Here is a 25,772-nt window from a genome sequence, read left to right as displayed (position 1 = left end):
GTGCGAAGACTTCCCGATGAAGTCCCCACTCCCCTGGATGCAGGTCGTGTCTGCTGAGGAAGTCTGCTTCCCAGTTGTCCACTCCCGGAATGAACACTGCTGATAGAGAGCTTACATGATTTTCCGCCCAGCGAAGAATCTTGGTGGCTTCCGCCATTGCCACCCTGCTCCTTGTGCCGCCTTAGCGGTTTACATGAGCCACTGCGGTGATGTTGTCTGACTGGATCGGAACTGGTTGGTCGCGAAGCAAGTTCTCCGCTTAACGTAGGGCGTTGTATATGGCCCTCAGTTCCAGGATGTTGATGTGAAGACAAGTCTCTTGACTTGTCCAAAGTCCTTGGAAGTTTCTTCCCTGTGTGACTGCTCCCCACCCTCTGAGGCTCACGTCCGTGGTCACCAGGATCCAATCCTGAATGCCGAACCTGCGTCCTTCCAGAAGGTGAGCACTCTGCAGCCACCACAGGAGAGATACCCTGGCCCTGGGGGACAGGGTGATCAGCTGATGAATCTGTAGTTGTGACCCGGACCACTTGTCCAATAGGTCCCATTGGAAAGTCCTTGCATGGAACCTGCTGAAGGGAATGGCTTCGTAAGTTGCCACCATTTTTCCCAGGACTTGAGTGCAATGATGCACAGACACTTGTTTTGGCTTCAATAGGTTCTTGACTAGAGTCATGAGTTCCTGAGCTTTTTCTATCGGGAGAAAACCCTTTTTCTGGTCTGTGTCCAGAATCATGCCCAAGAAAGTCAGACGAGTCGTAGGAACCAGCTGTGACTTCGGGATATTGAGAATCCAGCCGTGTTGCTGTAACACCTTCAATGAAAGAGACACGCTGTTCAGTAACTTCTCTCGTGATCTCGCTTTTATGAGATCGTCCAAGCACGGGATAATTGTGACACCTTGCTTGCGCAGGAGCACCATCATTTCCGTCATTACCTTGGTGAAAATCCTCGGTGCCGTGGAAAGCCCAAACGGCAACGTCTGAAATTGGTAATGACAATCCTGTACCGCAAATCTCAGGTATGCCTGATGAGGTGGATATATGGGAACATGAAGGTATGCATCCTTTATGTCCAGGGATACCATAAACCCCCCCCCCCCTTCCAGGCTGGCGATGACCGCTCTGAGCGATTCCATCTTGAACTTGAACCGTTTTAAGTATAGGTGCAGGGATTTTAAATTCAATATGGGTCTGACCAAACCGTCCGGTTTTGGAACTACAAACAGGGTTGAGTAGTATCCCTTCCCTCTCTGAAGCAGGGGAACTTCGACCACCACTTGTTGAAGACACAATTTGTGAATAGCATTTAACACTATCTCCCTTTCTAGGGGAGAAGTCGGTAGAGCCGATTTGAAAAACCGGCGAGGAGGCACCTCTTCGAATTCCAGTCTGTATCCCTGAGAAACAATTTCCATTGCCCAGGAATCCACCCGTGAGTGAACCCAGATGTGGCTGAAAAGTCGAAGACGTGCCCCCACTGGGGCGGACTCCCTCAGCGGAGCCCCAGCTTCATGCGGTAGATTTTGCAGAAGCCGGGGAGGACTTCTGTTCCTGGTAACTAGCTGTGCAGTGCAGCTTTTTACCTCTGCCCTTACCTCTGGCAAGAAAGGACGATCCTCGTACTCTTTTGCTTTTATTTGAACGAAAGGACTGCATTTGATAATGTGGCGCTTTCTTAGGTTGTGAAGGAACATAAGGCAAAAAATTTGATTTACCTGCCGTAGCTGTGGAGACCAGGTCCGAGAGACCTTCCCCAAACAATTCCTCACCCTTGTAAGGTAAAACCTCCATATGTCTTTTTGAGTCGGCATCACCTATCCACTGCCGGGTCCAGAGGACTCGTCTAGCAGAGATTGACATAGCGTTTATTCTGGAACCCAGTAAACTAATGTCTCTTTGAGCATCTCTCATATATAAGACAGCATCCTTTATATGGCCTAGGGTCAACAAAATGGAATCCTTATCTAGGGTCTCAATCTCCGCCGATAAGGAATCTGTCCATGCTGCTACCGCGCTACAAACCCAGGCCGACGCAATTGCCGGTCTGAGTAATGTACCAGAATGTGTGTAAATGGATTTCAAGGTAATCTCCTGCTTGCGGTCAGCAGGATCCTTGAGCGTAGCCGTATCTTGGGATGGCAGCGCTATCTTTTTTGACAAGCGTGTCAACGCTTTGTCCACCTTAGGGGAGGATTCCCACCGTATCCTGTCCGTTGGTGGGAAAGGATACACCATAAGAATCCTTTTGGGAATCTGCAGTTTTTTGTCTGGAGATTCCCACGCTTTTTCACATAATTCGTTCAACTCATGTGAGGAGGGAAAAGTTACCTCAGGCTTCTTTCCCTTATACATGTGTACCCTCGTGTCAGGGACAGGGGGTTCCTCTGTGATATGCAACAGCAACACTTCTTTTATTGCAATAATCATATATCGAATACATTTAGCCACTTTTGGCTGTAACTTTGCATCATCATAGTCGACACTGGAGTCCGAATCCGTGTCGGTATGTCTGCTATTTGGGATAGTGGGCGCTTCTGAGACCCTGAAGGTCCCGGCGACATAGGGACAGACGTGGGTTCACTCCCTGACTGTTCCTTAGCTTCAGCTTTGTCCAATCTCTTGTGCAATAAGTTCACACTAGCACTTAAAACATTCCATATATCCATCCAGTCAGGTGTCGGCACTGCCGACGGAGATCTCACATTCATACGCTCCCCCTCCTCCCTAGGTGAGCCTTCTACCTCAGACATGTCGACACACGTGTACCGACACACCACACACACAGGGAACCTCTTATCTGAAGACAGTTTCCCCACCAGGCCCTTTGGAGAGACAGAGAGAGAGTATGCCAGCACACACCCCAGCGCTATATGACCCAGGAAAAAAAAACACAATTTTATGTTTACCCAGATAGCGCTGTTTACATATACAATATGCGCCTAATTTGTGCCCCCCCTCTCCTTTAAAACCCTCTGTCTACCGTGGTATAAGCAGGGGAGAGTCCGGGGAGCTTCCTCTCAGCGGTGCTGTGGAGAAAAATGGCGCTGGTGAGTGCTGAAGGAGAAGCCCCGCCCCCTCGGCGGCGGGCTTCTGTCCCGCTTAAAATATCAAAATTTGGCGGGGGCTCTTATTTATATATATATATATATATATATATATATATATATATATATATATATATACAGTGCCCAGCTGTATATATACTTATTTGTGCAAAAAAGAGGTCTATATACTGCCCAGGGCGCCCCCCCCTGCGCCCTGCACCCTTACAGTGACTGTCGTGTGTGAGGTGTATGGGAGCAATGGCGCACAGTTTTACTGCTGTGCGTTACCTCAGTGAAGATCATTAAGTCTTCTGCCGCCTCTGAAGTCTTCTTTTCTTCTCATACTCACCCGGCTTCTATCTTCCGGCTCTGCGAGGGGGGCGGCGGCGCGGCTCTGGGACGGACGGCGAGGGTGAGACCTGCGTACCGATCCCTCTGGAACTAATGGCGTCCAGCAGCCTAAGAAGCAGAGCCTTGAAACTCACAGAAGTAGGTCTGCTTCTCTCCCCTCAGTCCCTCGATGCAGGGAGTCTGTTGCCAGCAGGCTCCCTGAAAATAAACCTAACAAATATACTTTCTGTCAGGAAGCTCAGGAGAGCTCCCTGAAGTGCACCCATCTCCTCTGGGCACAGTATCAAACTGAGGTCTAGAGAAGGGGCATAGAGGGAGGAGCCAGTGCACACCCAGACCTAAAGTATTTCTTAAAGTGACCATGTCTCCTGCGGAGCCCGTCTATTCCCCATGGTCCTTTCGGAGTCCCCAGCATCCTCTAGGACGTTAGAGAAAGGGACTTATGTGAAAGAGTCATTTCCTCAGAGGCCGACCTAGTCAGAACATCAGCTAAGAGAAAACTTATCTGCCAATTGCAAAAAATACAAAAGGCTCAAAGGAAGAACACTGCAGGACCTTCAGAACCATATACTGATTCCACGGAGAAAGAACATGTGGCCTAACATGGCTCTCACTTTGTAAGAAAAACCCCCTAACATTGGGGAAAAAAATAACCTAACATTGGAAAGCAACTAACAAGAGAGGACTCAGCCATGCCTTTATCCAAGCCCCTCTGGTGGGTGTAAAAATATAGTAATGGCAAAAGCCAGTTGCCGAAATCCTATGCAGAGCACTGGTAAAAAAAAGTTGAGGAAGGAACAATAAGATTTGACTTACCGGTAAATCTATTTCTCGTAGTCCGTAGAGGATGCTGGGACTCCGCAGGGACCATGGGGAATAGACGGGCTCCGCAGGAGATAGTGCACTTTAAGAACGCTTTGGACTCTGGGTGTGCACTGGCTCCTCCCTCTATGCCCCTCCTCCAGACCTCAGTTAGGGAAACTGTGCCCAGAGGAGATGGACAGTACGAGGAAGGATTTTTGTAAATCTAAGGGCGAGATCCATACCAGCCACACCAATCACACCGTATAACTTGTGATAAACTACCCAGTAAACAGTATGAACAACAACATAGCCACGCTTCAACCGATAAACTATAACATAACCCTTATGTAAGCAATAACTATATACAAGTCTTGCAGAAGAAGTCCGCACTTGGGACGGGCGCCCAGCATCCTCTACGGATTACGAGAAATAGATTAACCGGTAAGTAAAATCTTATTTTCTCTAACGTCCTTGAGGATGCTGGGACTCCGTAAGGACCATGGGGATTATACCAAAGCTCCCAAACGGGCGGGAGAGTGCGGATGACTCTGCAGCACCGATTGAGCAAACAGGAGGTCCTCCTCAGCCAGGGTATCAAACTTATAGAACTTTGCAAAGGTGTTAGACCCCGACCAAGTAGCTGCTCGGCACAACTGTAATGCCGAGACCCCTCGGGCAGCCGCCCAAGAAGAACCCACTTTCCTAGTGGAATGGGCCTTAACCGATTTCGGTAACGGCAATCCTGCCGTAGAATGGGCCTGCTGAATAGTGTTACAGATCCAGCGAGCAATAGTCTGCTTTGAAGCAGGAGCGCCAACCTTGTTGGCCGCATACAGAACAAACAGAGCTTCAGTCTTCCTGATTCTAGCCGTTCTGGTCACATAAATCTTCAAAGCCCTGACCACATCCAGGGACTCGGAATCCACAGGCACAGCAATAGGTTGGTTCATATGAAAAGATGAGACCACCTTTGGCAGAAATTGAGGACGAGTCCTCAACTCTGCCCTATCCACGTGAAAAACCAAGTATGGGCTTTTATGTGATAAAGCCCCCAATTCTGAAACACGTCTAGCCGAAGCTAATGCCAACAACATGACCACTTTCCACGTGAGGTATTTCAACTCCACAGTTTTGAGTGGTTCAAACCAAGGTGACATGAGGAAACGTAACACCACGTTAAGATCCCAAGGTGCCACCGGAGGCACAAAGGGAGGCTGAATATGCAGCACCCCCTTCACAAAAGTCTGTACTTCAGGAAGAGAGGCTAATTCTCTTTGAAAGAAAATGGATAAGGCCGAAATTTGGACCTTTATGGACCCTAATTTTAGGCCCGGCGAGGAGGCAAGTCTTCGAATTCCAGCCTGTATCCCTGAGAAACAATCTCTAATGCCCGGGGATCCACCTGCGAGTGAACCCAGACGTGGCTGAAAAACCGAAAACGAGCCCCCACTAGATCTGCCTCCCCCCCGGGAAGCCCCAGCGTCATGCGGTGGACTTTGCAGAGGCAGGGGAGGACTTTTGCTCTTGGGAACTAGCTGTGTGCAGCTTCTTTCCCCTACCTTTCCCTCTGGCAACAAAGGAAGATCCCCGTACCTTTTTGTTTTTATTGGAACGAAAGGACTGCATTTGATAATGAGGTGCCTTTTTTGTATGCTGCGGGGGGACATAAGGTAAGAAATTCGACTTACCAGCCGTAGCCGTAGAGACAAGGTCCGAGAGGCCGTCACCAAACAACTCCTCCCCTTTGTAAGGCAAGGACTCCATATGCCGCTTTGAATCGGCATCTCCCGTCCACTGTCAGTTCACAAGAGCCGCCTAGCTAGCAGAAATAGACATAGCATTTATTCCGGAGCTTAATAAACAACTGTCTCTCTGAGCATCTCTCATATACAAGGCAGCATCTCTGATATGCTCTATGGTCATTTGAATAGCATCCCTATCTAAGGTGTCAATCTCCGTAGATAAGGAATCTGCCCATGCCACAACCGCACTACAAACCCAGGCCGACGCCATAGCCGGTCTAGCAATAGTAACTGAATGAGTGTAAATGTGCTTCAAGGTAATTTCCTGCCTGCGGTCAGCAGGTTCCTTGAGGGAAGCCATATCCTGAGAAGGCAGTGCCACCTTTTTGGACAAGCGTTTCAGCGCCTTGTCTACTTTAGGCGAAAATTCCCAGCGTATCCTATCAGTTTGTGGAAAAGGATACGCCATAAGAATCCTTTTGGGAACTTGTGGTCTCCTATCCGGAGATTCCCAAGCCTTTTCGCACAATTCACTTAGTTCAAATGAGGATGGAAAGGTGACTTCAGGCTTTTTCCCTTCATACATGTGTACCCTCGTGTCAGGGACCGGGGGTTCTTCAGTAATATGCAAAACCTCTTTAATGGCAATAATCATGTACCGAATACCTTTTGCCACCTTCGGCTGTAATTTTGCATCTTCATAGTCGACACTAGAGTCAGTATCTGTGTCATCGATCTGGGATATGGTGCGCTTCTGAGACCCCGAAGGGCCTGGCGCCACAGGGACAGGCATGGACTGGCTACCTGACTGATCCCTAGCTTCTGCCTTGTCTAACCTTTTATGCAATAGATTAACATTTGCATTCAAGACATTCAGCATATCCACCCATTCCGGTGTCGGCGTTGCCGACGGCGACATGACATTCAAGCACTCCCCCTCCACATTAAGCGAGCCTTCCTCGTCAAACATGTCGACACACGCGTATCGACACACTTCACACACACACACAGGGAATCCCTTTCCTGAAGACAGTATCCCTGTCAAGGCCCTTTGGAGAGACAGAGAGAGAGTATGCCAGCACACACCCCAGCGCAATGATCCTGGAGACCAACACAAAATGTTTTTCCCCAGCAGCGCTGTGTAATATGTTATCCGCCAATTATGTGCCCCCCCTCTCTTTTAAACACCCCTTCACCGTGTGTAAGCAGGGGAGAGTCCGGGGAGCTTCCTCTCAGCGGTGCTGTGGAGAGAAAATGGCGCTGGGGAGTGCTGAGGGAAGCCCCGCCCCCTCGGCGGCGGGCTTCTGTCCCGCTCAAACTTACAAAAATATGGCGGGGGCTCTTTTATATACATGTACAGTGCCCACCTGTACATGTATATTGTCTTTTGCCATAAGAGGTGATTATATTGCTGCCCAGGGCGCCCCCCCATGCGCCCTGCACCCTTACAGTGACCGGAGTGTGTGAGGTGTATGGGAGCAATGACGCACAGCTGCAGTGCTGTGCGTTACCTCCGTGAAGCTGAAGGCTTCTGCCGCCTGACGACTTCTGTCTTCTGTTCTTCTAGCTCTGTGAGGAGAACGGCGGCGCGGCTCCGGGGGTGGACGCCCAGTAAGAACCCGCGTTCACCCCCTCTGGAGCTAATGGTGTCCAGTAGCCGAGGAAGCAGAGCCTATCTTAGACAAGAAGGTCTGCTCCTCTCTCCTCAGTCCTTCGATGCAGGGAGCCTGTTGCCAGCAGTGCTCCCTGTGAAAAAGTAGAAAAAGTAGAAAAAAAATCCAAACAAAAATGCTTTTAGGCAGAGAACTTAGGAGAGCTCTCTGCAGTGCACCCATCCTGCTCTGGGCCCAGTGTAAAACCGAGGTCTGGAGGAGGGGCATAGAGGGAGGAGCCAGTGCACACCCAGAGTCCAAATCGTTCTTAAAGTGCCCTATCTCCTGCGGAGCCCGTCTATTCCCCATGGTCCTTACGGAGTCCCAGCATCCTCAAGGGCGTTAGAGAAATAAGGGTTATAGGGTGGATCCAATCATTTGCTCCATCACTGCTTAGATCTTGAGAATACTTCCACTGGAACTAAAAGACCTATCCAGATCAACCTAATTCTCTTTTTGGTATGAATCCTTCTACAGTGCACTGGCTTGTCCTCTTTCTTAGTTTACCTCTTCAGACTGTGACACTTCGAAAAACTAAGAATACAATACCAAGGATGGATGCCACCCAGAAAGCCTAAAGTAGTGATTTATATTATATACTGACACATGTAACTAATCTGCTTTTAAGTGCCTGAATTCTCATTGTCCAAATCTCGGCAACAGTAAATCCCTTATATTTTGAACTGTAAAGGGAGCCAGTTTAGCTTAAGCAGAACCAGGTTTGTGGTGTCTCTAGTTTCAGGATGTGGTATATTTACATAAACACAGATTATGAGATCATAGGTGTGTATGGAAAGATTTTCTAGTGATCAGTGGTGAGATCAGAACAAGCTTTTACAAATCAGCATTAAACTCTCATACTACATTAACATATGGCCAAACTGTCCTGATTTAAGGGTATTATCTAGCGAATCAGGACCTTTGTTGGGAGGTTCTGATTCGCAACACAATACCCTCAAATCCATATGGGGCACACATATCAGCAAATATCTGACTGTGCCACTGAAAGGCTGTTTTTAGAGGAGGGGGAAGGGGACTGGAGGCACTATAGTGAATGCAAAAAATGAAACAATGGGAGGTGTGTAATGACAATGACCACAGCTACAATGTTATGATAGAACTTCCTTACCAAGGTTCTGATCCGAAGCCATACCAAGCCAGCTGCAATATCTGGAAGCCCAGACCCAGCAATATTGTGTTCTTGTTTCCAATAGATCTCATGAGTAGACTCAAGACAATGGTCTGTATAGAAGAAAAAAAATAAAACACATAATAGGTCACAAGGCAAATTTGGTTCTGAGCCATACAGTTAAAAAAAAATAAAATAAAAAATATATATATTAAAAAAATATATATATACACATACACCCCCTCCCCCATCCCCCAAGAAACCCAATATAGTAACACTGTAAAATTCATGTATTGTAGAGATTTAAAATTAGAAATACATAGCATAGCATAACTCTTAAATCATGAGCGATACGTTCTTAGGCACATTTCAATTTCATACAGATTAGACCTGTACTCAGTTATGAAACACACTAGATGTGACTGATGTGCAGTCAGGAATGATGAGATTGTTCTTGACTTTAACTGGAAGAGGTGAGCAGAGTTTAGGATGTGCAGAAAAACCCTCACCTGTGCAATAATGGATAAGATGCCCAGTACTGCTATGAAGGCAGCTACACTTTCCGGTGAAAATTTCATTATCTGCCAATATAGAGAACAAATCGGTAAGCTCAAAAATGTTTATTAAATAATGAATATATAAAAATAAAATGACAATATTAATAACAAATTCGCTAGTCACCTTACATCTTCTCTGAATATAGGGAATGTGTAAGTGATAGTAAACAAAAAGAAACAACCTGGGCAAAACAAACTGTTTATGCAGATATGTCCTCATACATCTTTGCAGCAGTCACACCAAGCAGCCTCTCTCAGCACGCCAGATTGCGTGAGAATCTTCTAACATAGGGAATCTTTCTTTCTACGAATGCATCCTAGTGCAGGTCGAGTATCCCATATCCAGAATGCTCGGGACCAGGAGTATTCTGTATATGGGATTTTTATCCGGATGGGTCACGGGAGACCGTGTCCAGTCCAGTGCGTCGACAGGGGGCTGGGGGGTGTTCTGGGGATCCGCGGTGAGTCCGGTTCGTCACCGGGGTTCCTGGGGGTCCACGGCTCATCTGTTACATCCGCGGCAGGTTCTGCCAGTAGTGACGTGAGGGAATGGCTGCAAAACCACTCCCCCTCCTATCTGTGATTGGACGCAGACTCCAGTGACGACATGACGCTGCCCACGTCATGATGTCACTACAGGGCCGAAATATTCAGTCTTTCAGGTATCCAGATAACGGATACCTGACCTGTAGTCACAATGTAATGTGACCAGGATACACAAGGCGACTGTACTGATTAATTTGATATATGACATTTAGGGTGGAAATCAATTATTTATGCGTGCCCAATCTCCTGTCTAAATTGATGGGAGAACAGGGGATATTATTTAATTGCGCTGTTCATGCCCAGGAGTGCTGGGTTTAGCCATATAAAACAGGTTTACCCAACTAAAGTTTGGGCGCCCAAACGGGTCACTTTCTGCACATCTCTACTCGCCAGCATGAGGGCTGCGAGAAGAAATGTGTCTGCTTATGGCTAATCATGCCCAAACGGAGCAACAACTGAATTGCTGCTGTGGGCGCCATCTAGCGGCAGCCACAGGGAAAAGCAATTCCTCCTTTGTATATTTGTGTGCTACAGAGTCTCTAAATCTGTATATGAAGTGTTATAATGTAGCAGCAGCAGCTTTTTTCCAATACAAGTTCTGTTCTGCTCCGTATGCAGACTCGGTCACACAATATAAAAGTGTCTTATCAAATTAGTCAGCTCAGTCTGCTTGTGCGTCCTAATTGCATTGTGTTGCGACTACGACGCATTTTCAGTAAAGAGATGCCGGCCACTAGCAGATTTCACCACAGGATGTATGAGGACGTATCTGTATTCTATGACTGCGTTTGTTGCTTAGTCATATACTTGCTAAGCAAGGGCTCCTATCCTGGAAGTATTGCTCACCTGTCTGAGGTACAGAAAGAAGCTGGAATACTGTCCAGCCTCGGGGAGGTAGGAGAGGAATACAGTGATACAGATGAGCAACACAATGGAATCCTGGCCAACCTTCTTCAGAGACTGGGAAAGGGAAAAAAAACAAAAACATAAAAACCTAAAATACCAAAAAATTATCATACAGCACAATTGTTATTCACATAATTTAAGCCCAGACACTTTCTCAATAAAGCGGGAACAGAGAGCAAATGGAAACACACAAAAAAGATGCTATGCCACTCACTGCAGAAGTGATGGGTAATACAATGAATTAAAGCAAGACTACTAATAGCTGCCCACGAAGCTTATTTCGCTATAACATGCTTATAGCAGAATGCACCAACGCCAGCGCAAACGGGCACAAGCACCACAAGGTGTTACATAGACCATGCAATCGTGCAACAGCCAACTTAAAATACTACATCACAAAGAACATGGGAGAAGGAGATGTATGGAATTAGCCATTTCTATAGTACAAGCAGTGTAGGATCTCCAACAGTTCCATGTTTTATCAAGGAAAGGGGCCGAACTCAATCAGGAGCATTAACCCATTTATGGAGGTTAACACAGGTAAATGCAACTTAACATGGGTGCGCATTTTTCCTTAGATTATTAGCGGTGTGCGTTAATTCACATTACCGCTACACAGGAATTTACACTGCTTTTTGTCTGCTGCCCCTGAGCAGGTGAAGTTTGGGGGAAACCCCTATTTTAGTGTAAAAATATTTGGACTTAGTAGAAATCCGGAGAAAATCCCTGTAGACGTTTTTAAATAGTATAAGTAACCAATAATGTCGTCATTTTTGGAGTAATATGCTGCAAAATGCAGAATAATGGGTTACATGATGTGGGACAGGTACATGAGGTGCTGCACTGATGGGAAAGGTGTTGCTTGCAGGTGGAAGTTACAGATGTTTAACACATTTTTTAAAGTGGCTTAAATCAAATCAACTTACAGCCATTTTTATGACATCCCCCCCCCCCCTTCATCGAAAGTATGATTTGCAAAAAAATTAAAAAAATTCTAGATTTTTTTCACACTATACTATACTATGAGCCATTTGTCACCTTTTAAGAGCCCCAAATACTTTGGTTTTGGCTACTAGGAGACTTCTATACTGTTATCCAATTCTAGTTTGCACTTTTTGGGGGTACAGGCTGATTTCCCCATTTTTCCATGCACTTAACGCAGCTAACACATAGATAACTAGGACTGATGCAGCAACTCAATCCACTTGGCCACACACGTTGGTGAGTGCTTGTATCAGTTTCATCTTAACTGGGACCTATGAATTTGGTTGGAAGAGGACAGCAATACACAGACCATAGCAATCATTTTCTGACTGCATTCAATTTATTTTGGACAGATTTTTATCAGTCACAATCATTTTGACAGCTCTATTGGGCCAAACACTGATATTGCAAAGTCAATGTCCAGCATACCTATGTATCATGCTTTCCAATTATTCCGGTAAAATTCCGGTTTTGGGATTATGGGGTGAAACCTACTAGCAGCAAGTTACCTTGCAGTGCAAGTAAGTGCGTCTATGTGCTATGTGTGATAGAAAAGTTTGTGTACATTGTCTTAGCACCACAGACCGACCTGAAGTTAGTGTGTCAGATATGTGGCAACACTGTGACATAGTTTTACTGTCTCAAAGCACTGAGGTCCTGAGCTTAAATCCCGACAGGGTCTTATCTGTGTGGGCTTTGTACATTCTTCATATGTTTTTGCATGGGAATCCTCCAGGTTCTCCAGTTTCCTCCCACAATCTTAAAACATACTGGCAGGTTAACTGGTTTCTAACCAAATGAACCACAATGTGTATGTGTGTACAAGTGGTAAGACATATAGGGCGGTATTCAAATTATATATCACGCCTAATCTCCTTTCTAAAGTTATCGCGCATATCACGTCCATAGTAAGCATGTTTAGCTGCGTAAAGGGTTGGGCGCCCTCGCTACCCCAGGGGTAGCAAGCTGAAATGATTATACCACGCCCGTCAGCAGAAACAGAACAGGTGTGGAAAGGGATGAAAACAATTGAATACCGCCCATAGATTGTGAAATCCACTGGGGCAGGAACTGATGTGAATGAATATTATCTGAAGTGTGTGCGCTATATAAAAGTGTAAATACAATCTAATTACCAGTCTCACCCACTTTATGTGCAAGATAACAGGAAAGAGTCACTGTAGTGGTAACTGAGGAACAGTAATAGGCCCTACACACTGGCCGATATTACCCAAAGATATGAACGATCTCGTTCATTATTGAACGAGATACCGTTCATATCTTTGAGTGTGGAGGCACCAGTGATGAACGATGCGCGGCCCCGCGCTCGTTCATCGCTGGTGCCCCGTCGGCCGTACATGCAGGCCAATATGGACGATCTTGTCCATATTTGCCTGCACTTCAATGGAGCCGGGTGACGGGGGGAGTGAAGAAACTTCACTCCCCCTGTCACTGCCCCCCCCCCCCGCCGCCGGGTAGCCCGTATCCCCCGTCGGGCAGCTCGGTGGCGGATCAATTAATGTATAGGGCCCCTAAGTTATTAGAATCTTTTATTTTTCCAGTTTTATGTGGAACAATATTAATGAAACAGGGTGAAGTTTCTTACAGGATGAAACAGCCAAACACTGGTAACAAATTTTAACAGTTAAATGAGATTATTTTGCAAAACTAAACTTAAAGGAATGCCATCATTTTGTTGTTTCTTATTACATTTGAAAGCTGTTTCCTGAAATGAAATGTTTTACAAAGAACAATGTGTGTATGAAGGTTTAGTGCATGCCTTAATGAAGGTCATATCTATAGCTCCATTCACACAATAAGCTGGGTTTGGGCTACCTAATACAGTCTGAGCTAACAAACATTAATATATCTACCTTCTGTTATCAATTGAGCTAGTAGAACACTGATAACGTTTACTATGTCCTTCTACAAAGCTGACACTGGAGGACAAGCACAGAAAAGCTAGGTCAGAGTCCTGCATTCCTGCAACAAAGTGACGTCTAACCTACAAATGGAGCCACGCTCAATGAGCTTGGCTACATTGCAGGTGGCGAGCGGGGTGCCTGCGCATCGGCCCACCGCTGAGCATACAGAGACGCTCCCATTCACTTTGAAAGGGGCGGTAGCCCAGGCGCGACTAGGCACAAACGGAGCCACAATGAAATCCCACCCCCAAGTCCTCCAAGCATAGGAGAATAGATGAGTGCAGGTAGTGTTTCCCCTACCGGGCCGGGCCCCCCCGACGGTGGGCATACATACTAGCGGAGCATGCAGCTTTGGACGATGAGTCCAAATTGAGCTGCATGCATGCCCGGGTCTGAGGGTCCCTAACGACCCACGGGGCCGCGCTATGCTGGACGATAAACTATTTCGCTCAGGAGGGGGAAAATGAGCGATATAGTTTACTATATCGCTAAGTGTGTACCCACCTTAAGATTACACTTGTTTGCTACTACATAGGCGACTTATCTGGATGATCCCTATCACATGGTATCCGGATGGTAGGTAGACACTAATAAGGTTGACAGTCAACAGGTCAACCACTATTGGTCAACATGCATTAGGTCGACATTGACAAAAAGTTGACACAAGTTTTTTTTAAAAACAAATGTTAATTTTCAACTTTTTCATACTTTACCCATCCACGTGGACTACTATTGGGAACAGTAACCTGCGCCGAGCGCTGCGCAAAGTGCGCCATGCAAAGTGACACAGTGGACTAATTAGGGTTTCCGGTGACTTTACCGAGTAAACAAAAAAAAAAAAAAACACAAAAAATTCATGTTGACATGTGTGTCGACCCTCTGATCCATACCCCCTCTCCCCCACCCCAAAAGAGGCAGTCTGGCAGAGAAAGTAATTCTGGGTCTTTATAATTATTCCATAGTAATGCCTTTAGGGCAAGATCCTTCTAACCACATACAGCTTTGATTACTGCCATACTGTAAGTATCAATCTATGCAGATATGTTAGTACACATATTGGGGCAGATTCAGTTAACCATGGGCTGCGTCACGTGGCCTGTTCTCTCAGATCAAGTGCATGAAGCTCCTTAACTATAGAGACCTGAAGTAAACTATTGAGCACCCATCAGCAGTTAACCCTTCTTTTTTGCTCGCACTGACTAGAGGTCTAAGTAGAATTATGCATTAACAATTGCCTCCGGGCTGCTCATGTGTCTCTAACTGAACAGCCCTGAGCAATTTATCCGGGAGTACAGACCCCATGACACAACATGTGACTAACTGAATCTACCCAAAGATGATTGCGTTCCTTTAATGAGGCCGGATCCAAATGCTATGTTAAATGTCCTATAGGGGCAGTTGTATTAAGCCTGGAGAAGTGATAAAGAAGTGATAAGTGAAAGGTGATAACGCACCAGCCAATCATTACGTTTTGAAAAATTACACTAAGGAGCTGATTGGCTGGTGCGTTATCACCTTTCACTTCTTTTAGATCAGTACATGCTCTTTATATAAAAAACCCCAACAGCAGAATTTTATGTTGTCACACCAGTGGACGGAGTCTGTTTCATTTGGACACACATATGGATTGAGAAATATATAAAAGAACAAGCAGCTTACCTTTGGTAAAACTAGGCATGCAAAGGACATTTAATAATACTAAACCTTTAAAACTGTGAAACAAAGTTGCATAATTGTTTAAAAGATCACACTTATGAACCTCCTTGCACACCATCTGCCGTTCTTGCCTCCCCAGATTTACAGCATACACTTTATTACTGCATCAACCGTTCTAAAGTTATATTACAAGGGACATGTGTAGCCTTCCACAGAACAATATGTGCATAATACTGTGTAACATTCTACAACCACAAAACATTCCCAATAAAGGGCAACACAGTTGCCATACTGAAAGTAAATAACCAAAAACAGGAGAAATAATCCAGGACATCACAGTACCAATAGAAGAGCTCTTTACGTCATAGAAAACATTTATGGGAAAAAGGTTTATAAAATGCTTTGAATTTTTATTGGCTGGATGCAATTAGTTTATATGGAGTCATTTGGTTTGGTTGCAAACTATCAAACTTCCATTTACATGTATATTGCCAATGTCAGGCAAGGATCACATACTTGTATGATATTTCAAGGTTGTTCTTAATATAACTGGTGAAATAATGCATCTGAAAGATCTCATTTTTATTCAAAAGCGATATAACCACTAACAGATCAATGTTGGGACGTATCTTACACCCACGACACAGAAAATAGCCAATCAACTTGTAAAAAGGAGAGAGTGTCACCTATAGAGGAGAACAAGGCTGGACACAATCTCAGCATGGACTGTTGAACAACAGAAACAGTCATGACAATATGGCCAATCAAATCACTCCAGAAGCCAAACTAAATGAAATAAATCTCTATCATATCAAGAATAAGAAGGCCAACTCACATACGGCATTGTTACTGACTAGAAACTGTATATTATTTACACCCATTATAGCTGACTGATATCAACAGCGTTTGTATCATATAGGAGATGTTTTTATCAGTGATGCACAATCCAAGTATTAGCACATGTAAACACAGTCACTTACTGCAAATGGGTCAGCCTGTTCCCATGAAATTGGGGCGCCCCAAGAAGCTGGTCTCATTTTCTCTGGAAGAGATTCTGGAACAGCTACTAAGATGAAACAGATGTCAAGCAGTGCAATGGCTGTTGCCAGTAACACCACAAGAGAGTCACCGTACACATGGCTCAGGTAAGCTCCAATGGCTGGACTAGTGACCAGACTAGCTGCAAATGTGGCAGATACCTGCAGAAATAAATATAAAAATCAAAGTAATAATTAACAATCACCAAAATTTAGGAGACAGAAACAGAAAGAAAAAAAAAGAAAGAAAAAGTAATCCCTTCCATTTTCTTGTTGACAGATATGTAGGTGGTCCCGCCGTCACGCTCAATGTGTAGGTCCCTGACATGCAGCTGGGTGGGCATTTGAATTTGGCTGTCCAGCTGTAACATCGACCCCTGCAGCAAGTGTACACGGCACATACACACAGCCAGAAGGCCCGATATATATGCAGATATATCAGTCATCTGTTCTGTTCTGCACAGCCAATGCAATATGTCTGAATGACGTCATTCAGACATATCGGGCCACACACCCGCCGAGAGACTCACGATACACCAGCCAGTGTGTACACTGTTATAGACAGCCTCAGTAGAGACATATGCATCTAATTTGGCAGTGTATGTTGGTTACTAAGGTGGAAACATACAGAGGAAACAGAAGTACCAGCGTGACGCTGTTGATCACTTCCAGTATATTATTATTATTATATATTACTGGGTGTATGTGTCAAGTCACTCAAGTATGTCCAGTTCAATCAATAATGTGAAAGTTACTTTTCTGTTCACCTGCTGTGTAAGAGGGCAATCACGGATATGTTTAAAACTAAAAAGTAAATCTTCAAAAAACAAAAAAAAAAAACTGTGTAATTAATTATACAGTTAAGTAGATCATATTCCACTCACAACCTGAGGTGACATGGGAGTTCTTTACGGAAAGAGAATCTGAGCAAAGAGAGCAAGTGTTCTACTGTGTTTACACAGGGATTTGTTTTTTTGGCTTTTCAGAAAAATGGTCATTAAGAAAACACCTGCAATGTCAGACAAGTCGCCTCCATGTAAAAGTGATTACACGTCACTGACAAGCCACAAAATGCTGCCTGAAAATAACCTGAACCAATTACCTATTCAGAATATAAAGACTCAGCCATTCTGAGCTCACTGTTACACACAATACAAAGCTGGACCTGTCACCAGAAAAATACACATTTTCACAGTATATGGGCCAGATGCATCATCGCTTGGAAAGTGATAAAATGGAGAGTGAAAAAGTACCAGCCAATCAGCTCCTAACTGCCATTTTTCAAACACAGCCTGTGACATGGTAGTTAGGACCTGATTGGCTGCCACTTTTTCACTCTCCATTTTATCACTTTCCAAGCGATGATGCATCTAGCCCTATGGGGTATATGCAATAGCGGGCGAAATCGCGGCAATTATCGCCGTTTTTTCAATTCGACCAAATTCGCCAGGTGAATTCCGGAAGGTGGCTTCCGGAATTCACCATATGCAATGAAAAACGGATTCGCCAGAGTCGCGGGCGAAAATCGGCCGATTTTGCGGATTTTACCGCGATTTTAAAAAACGGGGAAAAACGGGGAAAAACCCGAAAAAAAAATGGCGTGGGGTCCCCCCTCCAAAGCATAACCAGCCTCGGGCTCATCGAGCTGGTCCTGGTTCTAAAAATGCAGGGGAAAAATCGGGCAGGGATCCCCCGTATTTTTAAAACCAGCACCGGGCTCTGCGCCTGATGCTGGTGCCAAAAATACGGGGGACAAAACGAGTAGGGGTCCCCCGTATTTTTAACACCAGCATCGGGCTCCACTAGCTGGACAGATAATGCCACAGCCGGGGGTCACTTTTATATAGTGCCCTGCGGCCGTGGCATCAAATATCCAACTAGTCACCCCTGGCCGGGGTACCCTGGGGGAGTGGGGACCCCTTCAATCAAGGGGTCCCCCCCCCCCAGCCACCCAAGGGCCAGGGGTGAAGCCCGAGGCTGTCCCCCCCCATCCAATGGGCTGCGGATGGGAGGGCTGATAGCCTTTGTGTTAAAAAAAAAGATATTGTTTTTTCCATTAGTACTACAAGTCCCAGCAAGCCTCCCCCGCAAGCTGGTACTTGGAGAACCACAAGTACCAGCATGCGGGAGAAAAACGGGCCCGCTGGTACCTGTAGTACTACTGGGAAAAAAATACCCAAATAAAAACAGGACACAGACACCGTCGACAGTAAAACTTTATTACACACTGCCGACACACACATACTTACCTATGTTCACACGCCGACATCGGTCCTCTTCTCCATGTAGAATCCCGGGGTACCTGAAAATAAAAGATCAATATACTCACCTCAACAGGCTCCAGAGATAAATCCACGTACTTGGCAAAAAAAGAAAGCGCATTTACCCGCACCAAAAACGGACTGAAAGGGGTCCCATGCTGACACATGGGACACCTTTCCACGATTAAGATCTGTCAGTGACAGCTGTCACTGACAGGTCTCTAAGCCAATCAGGAAGCGCAACTTCGTTGCGCTCACCTGATTGGCTGATCGCTGTGACAGCGCATCGCACAGCTCCCTCCATTATATTCAATGGTGGGAACTTAGCGGCTAGCGGTGAGGATATCAGCTCCTAACTGCCATTTTTCAAACACAGCCTGTGACATGGTAGTTAGGACCTGATTGGCTGCCACTTTTTCACTCTCCATTTTATCACTTTCCAAGCGATGATGCATCTAGCCCTATATGTCTTAACTTATGATAAATAGCTAGTACAGAGAGCTAGCACAGCAGATCAATGCATTAGACACAAGATAAGAAAATTACATATACCTGTACTGTAAAATTTAGAAAATATATTGATTCCTATAGCTTGTAATATTTAAAGGGGACCTGATAGGGGAACCTTTGTGTTTGCAGTGGTTGACGGCTCAGTAATGCACTTACCAGTCCATACGCCATACTCCTCTCATGCTCCTGTGTGATATCTGCCACGTAAGCAAATACCACAGAAAAGGTGACAGCAAAAACACCTGACACAGATATAACTGCAAAGTACCACCTATAAAAACAAGAATCAGCGTGTTAAAATGTTACACAGACACATGTGTACTGTATGCAAAGCAAACATTACTACATACCATGGACTGATCTTCATCAGTGGTATGGGAGCGCAGGTGAAGAATACTGTTAACAGCAAGAAAGACTTTCTTCCCCATACGTCTGACAGTGCCCCTATCAAAGGTGCACTGAGGAAGGACAATAAACCCTGGAGGGAGATCATTAATGAGATTAATGCCAGTGACAACTGCTATATGCTTTACCCATGCAAATACATAGAGATGGGTCCCTACATGCACAAGCCAAACATGACCTAATTTTATATTGACATAACCAGTTTACTGAAGATGCATTGTAATCCCATGACAAAATGAACACATTTATAATTAACTAGGAACGTATAAATCAGTCACAGAAAACTACACAGGAAAGGTTACTGGTACATCAGTAAAACTTGTTTGTATAAAACAGACGAAATATAAACATATACAAACGAAATACCCAATTACCCATTATGCAGTCAGCCCTCTAATACCCCTCTTATACCAAGTCAAAAACCCGGGTTATTGCTGAGTCGGTCGTCATTGTAAGTCCAGCAATCCTACTTAGGTCTCGACCAGGGTTGAACATGGGTAGGACCCATGTTGAGGGGCAGTTTCAACGAGTGACCCGGGTCACCTGACTGCCGGTCACAACGCCGGCATCACGAACACTGACTATCCCGCCAGTCGGCATGCCGAACAACAGGGACTATTCCTACTCGTGGAATGGGAATAGAACCTGTGACGAGCGCAGCGAGCCACCGAGCCTGCAAAGGGCTTTGTTTGTACTGACGGACACACAACAGGATATATACAAGATTTGGCCCAAAAACTCTGTCAACCATTGTCATGTCGACCTTTTGACCTGGTCAACCTTTTGTTCCAGTTGACCATATGGGTAGAAATTGCATGTGGGGGAAAGGGAACAAAAAAGATAGTATTGGGGCTATGCTACAAGCCACCTGGTATTAATGTGTCTAATGAGGAAATGTTACGGACGCAAATTGAAAAAGCAGGCGTAGGAGGCGTAATTGTGATGGGAGATTTTAACTATCTGGAGATAAATTGGACAAATGATTCATGTGATACTGCTAGGGTTAATAATGGTTTTAAACACACTAAATGATAACTACTTGCTTCAACTAATCGAGGAACCAACTAAGTACAATGCAATCTTAGACCTGGTATTAACTAACAATGGGGAATTGATATCAAATATTATAGTAGGGGAGCCCATGGAAAACAGCGACCACAATATGGTCACATTCAATATAAGTTTTCAGAAGCAGTCCTATGGGAGACATGTACTAAGGAGGTGATAAAAGTGGAGAAGTGAGCCAGTGGAGAAGTTGCCCATGGCAACCAATCCGCATTGACATAACATTTATAATTTGCATACTATAAAAGTATACAGAGCAGCTGATTGGTTGCCATGGGCAACTTCTCCACTTTTATCACTGCTTAGTACATGTCCCCCTATATAGGCTCAACCAGGACTCCCTAAACTTTAGCAAAGCCAACTTTGACATGATGAGGGAAGCTTTAAGGGACATTGTATGGGAAATTTTGTTTCAAGGAAAATATACTACGGAGAAATGGGAGATATTAAAATCGCTGTTCGTTAGTCGCATATTTATTCCCATGGGCAGCAAATAAAGGACTATAAATTCCAAACCAGTGAGGCTTAAAAAAAAAAAGGATTAAAGGAACTAATGGGCAAAAAAAAAAAGGCGAGCATTCGTAAAAAATACAAATCAGACGGGAATGAGGAGTCATTCCAGCACTATAAGGGTTGTAACAAAATATGCAAAACAGAAATAAGAGCGGCTAAAGTAGAAAATGAAAAGCTAGTAGCAAAAGAAAGCAAAGCAAAGGAAACCCCAATTTTTTTTTAAATATATCAACAGCACAAGATTAAAGGAGAGTATAAGCCCTTTAAAGGACAAGCTGGGAGTCTTAATCAAAAACAATAATGACATTGCAGACAAATTAAATGAGCTATTCTCATCGGTAATCACAAGAGAGGACCAGATGCACGGATTAATAGGCCCTACACACGGGGCGATAATATTCAAAGTTTTGAACGATCTAGTTCATTAATTAATGAGATACCGTTCATATCTTTGAGTGTGGAGGCACCAGCGATGAACGATGCGCGGCCCCGCCAATCAGCTCCAATATGTAAATGAACAGTTAGGAGCTGATTGGCTGGTGCATTTATCACCTTGCACTTATCACTGGTTTATCACTTCCTTATGCTGTCTCCAGGTTAATACATCTGCCCCAATGAACGGTATCCTATTAGCAGCTGTACTTTACTGTTGCTAATAGGATCGCCAGGGCTATCCTATTAGCCCTGATGCCAGCACTTATCGGGTATTATGGAAGGTGTACCTGATCACAGAGGTACTAAATCTGCAAGTAATCAGCTATGACTCCACAAACTCATCCACTAACAATCCTAACGGACAGAAGAAAACCACAACATTCTTAAAGGTTAAACAACTCCAATACATTTAAGGGGAGTACAGTACATACGGTAGAGATGTGTGCTGAGCAATCTAGCACAGACCACTCAGCACACATCTCACAGGCTCAAATCCAATTAGCCCAGATCTTAGCACATATCAGGAATTTTGTTTTGCCTGCCTCAGACAGGTGAAACCAAATCCCTGGCAACTAGCTTTATTTTTTTTATTTTTTTATTTACCGAGAACACGGTAGTGAAAATACTTAAGTCCATGACTTTTTACAAATCTTCTGCATTTTCGCGAGAGAACTGTAAATTTTTCGGGCACAAAAAAACGGGAGCCTAATTGGATAGGCTGAAAAAATAAAACGGCAGTTAAAAATAAAACAAATTACGAAAAACACTACCTCATGGTTTTATCATCTTCATGTTTATTTCAATTCAAAACCTTCAACCTATTGAGATGTCTTTGAGGCCTTCACAAATTTTTAGAAACTCTAGAAGGCAGACGACCCCTCCCCCTCCCAAAAAAATCTGATACCCCCCCTCATTATTGTGCAGCTTTCCTCACCCCCAGGCAAACTAACCCCCACGGCCACACAACTAAAGAGTTACCCCCAAGCACACCAGCCCTCCGCAGCCACAGTGCTGTGCAGCTAGCCCCCGGCCAAACAAATTCCGTTGCGCTTTACAATTGGAAACAAAGAAAAAAACTGGATAATAAACAGTTAGAGATAGGAAGGCCCTGCTTTTTTATATGAAGCATCATAGTATTATTTTTGTGTGATATATATTATATATATAAGAAGTTCCTTAATGCTAAGATATAAAATTATAAATTTAACCAGCCTTGAAGTCAATTATTTTGTTTAATGTAATTTGTTTTTTGTTCAACACTACTCTCTTTGGGCAGCTTCAACACAGGAAAATAATCCCTTGCCGATAAGGATCGAATGGAAATAGATACAAAGAATATATATCCCTGTGGAGCGCTCTTATTTGACAAAATATTCTATTTGTTTTCTGTTTTTATATAGATATAAACCGAGGATGACTTTATCTGTACCTCAAAGATGTATACACCCAAATGTTAAAAAACACACATCTTTTTATTAAAATGTAAATAACAATCAAAAAATAGTGTCCCTTGGTGAAAATAAACACAATTTAATGTTTTTATTGTATGAACAAAAATTGAACAAACACATGTTTATTTAATGATCAATATTGTTGAGTACAGAAATGTATTTTTTTATTATGTTATTTACATTTTAATAAAAAGATGTGTTTTTTAACATCTGGGTGTATACATCTATGAGGTACAGATAAAATCATCCTCGATTTATATCTATATAAAAACAAAAAAAACAAATTGAATATTTTGTCAAATAAGAGCGCTCCACAGGCATATATATTCTTATATATATATATATATATATATATATATATATATATATATATATTCTTTATATATATATATATATATATATATATATATATATATATATGCACGCACATACAACATACATACACACTGCATTTTTCATGTAGAATACCATGTAGAAAATAAACTACTACAAAGTGATAGTGTCAGTAGCAATACCATACTCCCATACTGGGTATTTAAACAAAAATCAATGTAAAGGTTTCAGATTCCAATGATGAGCATACACCTCACCTTTACGCCCTGGATGAGGCCATTCATCAGAAATGTGTGCTTGGGGAACGTTTCATGTAAAACCTGCATAGGTGACAACAAACATGGGGACAGCATGTGTTATTTAGTGCTCAGGAAACAGACATGAATACAGCACTTAGCATGTATCAGTACAGGAATGGATGACAGTGACTCATACTGTGGATTATGAGTAACTTGTTCCTCAACCAATAAAAAAAAAAAAATGTATAGAGAGAGGAAAACACTCATCACTTATTACAGATACAACTGAATTATCATGGACTACAAATTCAGATAATGATGTTCACTCATTATGTTCACTCAAAGAGTTTATGATAAAAAGGAAAGTCAAAGCAGTAAACCTTAGATTTCTAGTTGACCTTCCAAACCAAACTAAAAGGCAGATGGTCCAAATTATTGCTTAGAGTGCTTTTAAAGCTAACTAGTATGGTGCAGTGGAGTGCTATGCCTAATATAACAATGTATAAAAATAAAGTACAGTATCATGCAGTAAAGTGCTATGCCTAATGAAACAATTAATACCAATGTAGTATCCCGCAGTGGAGTGCTATGCCTAATTTAACAATTTATACCAATGTAGTGTCCTGCAGTGGAGTGCTATGCCTAATATAACAATGTATACAAATATAGTTCCTTGCAGTGGAGTGCTATGCCCAATATAACATTATAAAAACACAGTATCCTGCAGTAAAGTGCTATGCCTAATATAACAATTTATACCAATGTAGTGTCCTGCAGTGGAGTGCTATATCTAGAATAACAATTTATACCACTGTAGTGTCCTGCAGTGGAGTGCTATGCCTAATATAACAATTTATACCAATGTAGTGTCCTGCAGTGGAGTGCTATGCCTAATATAACAATGTATACCAATGTAGTGTCCTGCAGTGGAGTGCTATATCTAGAATAACAATTTATACCAATGTAGTGTCCTGCAGTGGAGTGCTATATCTAGAATAACAATTTATACCAATGTAGTGTCCTGCAGTGGAGTGCTATGCCTAGAATAACAATTTATACCAATGTAGTGTCCTGCAGTTGAGGGCTATGCCTAATATAACAATGTACATAAATATAGTTCCTTGCAGTGGAGTGCTATGCCTAATATAACAATTTATACCATGTAGTGTCCTGCAGTGGAGTGCTATGCCTAAAAATGTATACCAATATGGTGTCCTGCAGTGTAGTGCAATGCCAAATATAACAATGTATGGCTATGTAGTGTCTAGTAGTGGAGTGATATCCCAAATATAATGGGATCCGGTCATGTGACCGGCGATCAGGATCCTGCCCGCTTAACAGCCCGACAGTCGGCATGCCGACTGACAGGGACTATTCCCACCAAGCCCGCTAGGGGCTTTGTTGCGCTAGCACACCACCCCCCACCATTCTGCTGCCGGGGTCGGTATGCTGACCGCCGGGATCACCAGCGCCGATCTCCCAGCCCCAACCCCATGTAACAATGTATGGCTATCTAGTGTATTGCAGTTGAGTGTTATGCCTAATATAACAATGTATGGCTATGTAATGTCTTGTAGTGGAGTGCTAAGTCTAATATAACAATGTATGGTTATGTAATGTCTTGTAGTGGAGTGCTATGCCTAATATAACAATGTATGGTTATGTAATGTCTTGTAGTGGAGTGCTATGCCTAATATAACAATGTATGGTTATGTAATGTCTTGTAGTGGAGTGCTATGCCTAATATAACAATGTATGGCTATGTAATGTCTTGTAGTGGAGTGCTATGCCTAATATAACAATGTATGGTTATGTAATGTCTTGTAGTGGAGTGCTATGCCTAATATAACAATGTATGGTTATGTAATGTCTTGTAGTGGAGTGCTATGCCTAATATAACAATGTATGGTTATGTAATGTCTTGTAGTGGAGTGCTATATCTAATATAACAATGTATGGCTATGTAATGTCTTGTAGTGGAGTGTTATGCCTAATATAACAATGTATGGTTATGTAATGTCTTGTAGTGGAGTGCTATGCCTAATATAACAATGTATGGCTATGTAATGTCTTGTAGTGGAGTGCTATGCCTAATATAACAATGTGTCTTGTAGTGGAGTGCTATGCCTAATATAACAATGTATGGCTATGTAATGTCTTGTAGTGGAGTGTTATGCCTAATATAACAATGTATGGCTATGTAATGTCTTGTAGTGGAGTGCTAT

The 25,772-nt window shown here is 43.6% G+C and overlaps 1 protein-coding gene across 1 annotated transcript in view; it reads right to left on the bottom strand.

Annotated features, from left to right (window-relative positions):
• Positions 1-25,772, bottom strand: part of MFSD14A (major facilitator superfamily domain containing 14A) — a 90,965-nt gene that overhangs the window by 15,582 nt on the left and 49,611 nt on the right. Inside the window, exons 4-10 of the mRNA XM_063940065.1 lie at positions 23,566-23,628; positions 19,457-19,584; positions 19,263-19,377; positions 16,279-16,497; positions 10,674-10,787; positions 9,234-9,305; positions 8,725-8,837 (exon numbers count right to left, since the gene is read on the bottom strand). Coding sequence (XP_063796135.1) covers positions 8,725-8,837; positions 9,234-9,305; positions 10,674-10,787; positions 16,279-16,497; positions 19,263-19,377; positions 19,457-19,584; positions 23,566-23,628 — 824 coding nt within the window. The remainder of the gene's footprint in view (positions 1-8,724; positions 8,838-9,233; positions 9,306-10,673; positions 10,788-16,278; positions 16,498-19,262; positions 19,378-19,456; positions 19,585-23,565; positions 23,629-25,772) is intronic.

This window comes from Pseudophryne corroboree, chromosome 9, assembly GCF_028390025.1.
Source record: "Pseudophryne corroboree isolate aPseCor3 chromosome 9, aPseCor3.hap2, whole genome shotgun sequence".
Lineage (NCBI taxonomy): Eukaryota > Metazoa > Chordata > Amphibia > Anura > Myobatrachidae > Pseudophryne > Pseudophryne corroboree.
This window is presented reverse-complemented; position numbering and strand designations above follow the sequence as displayed.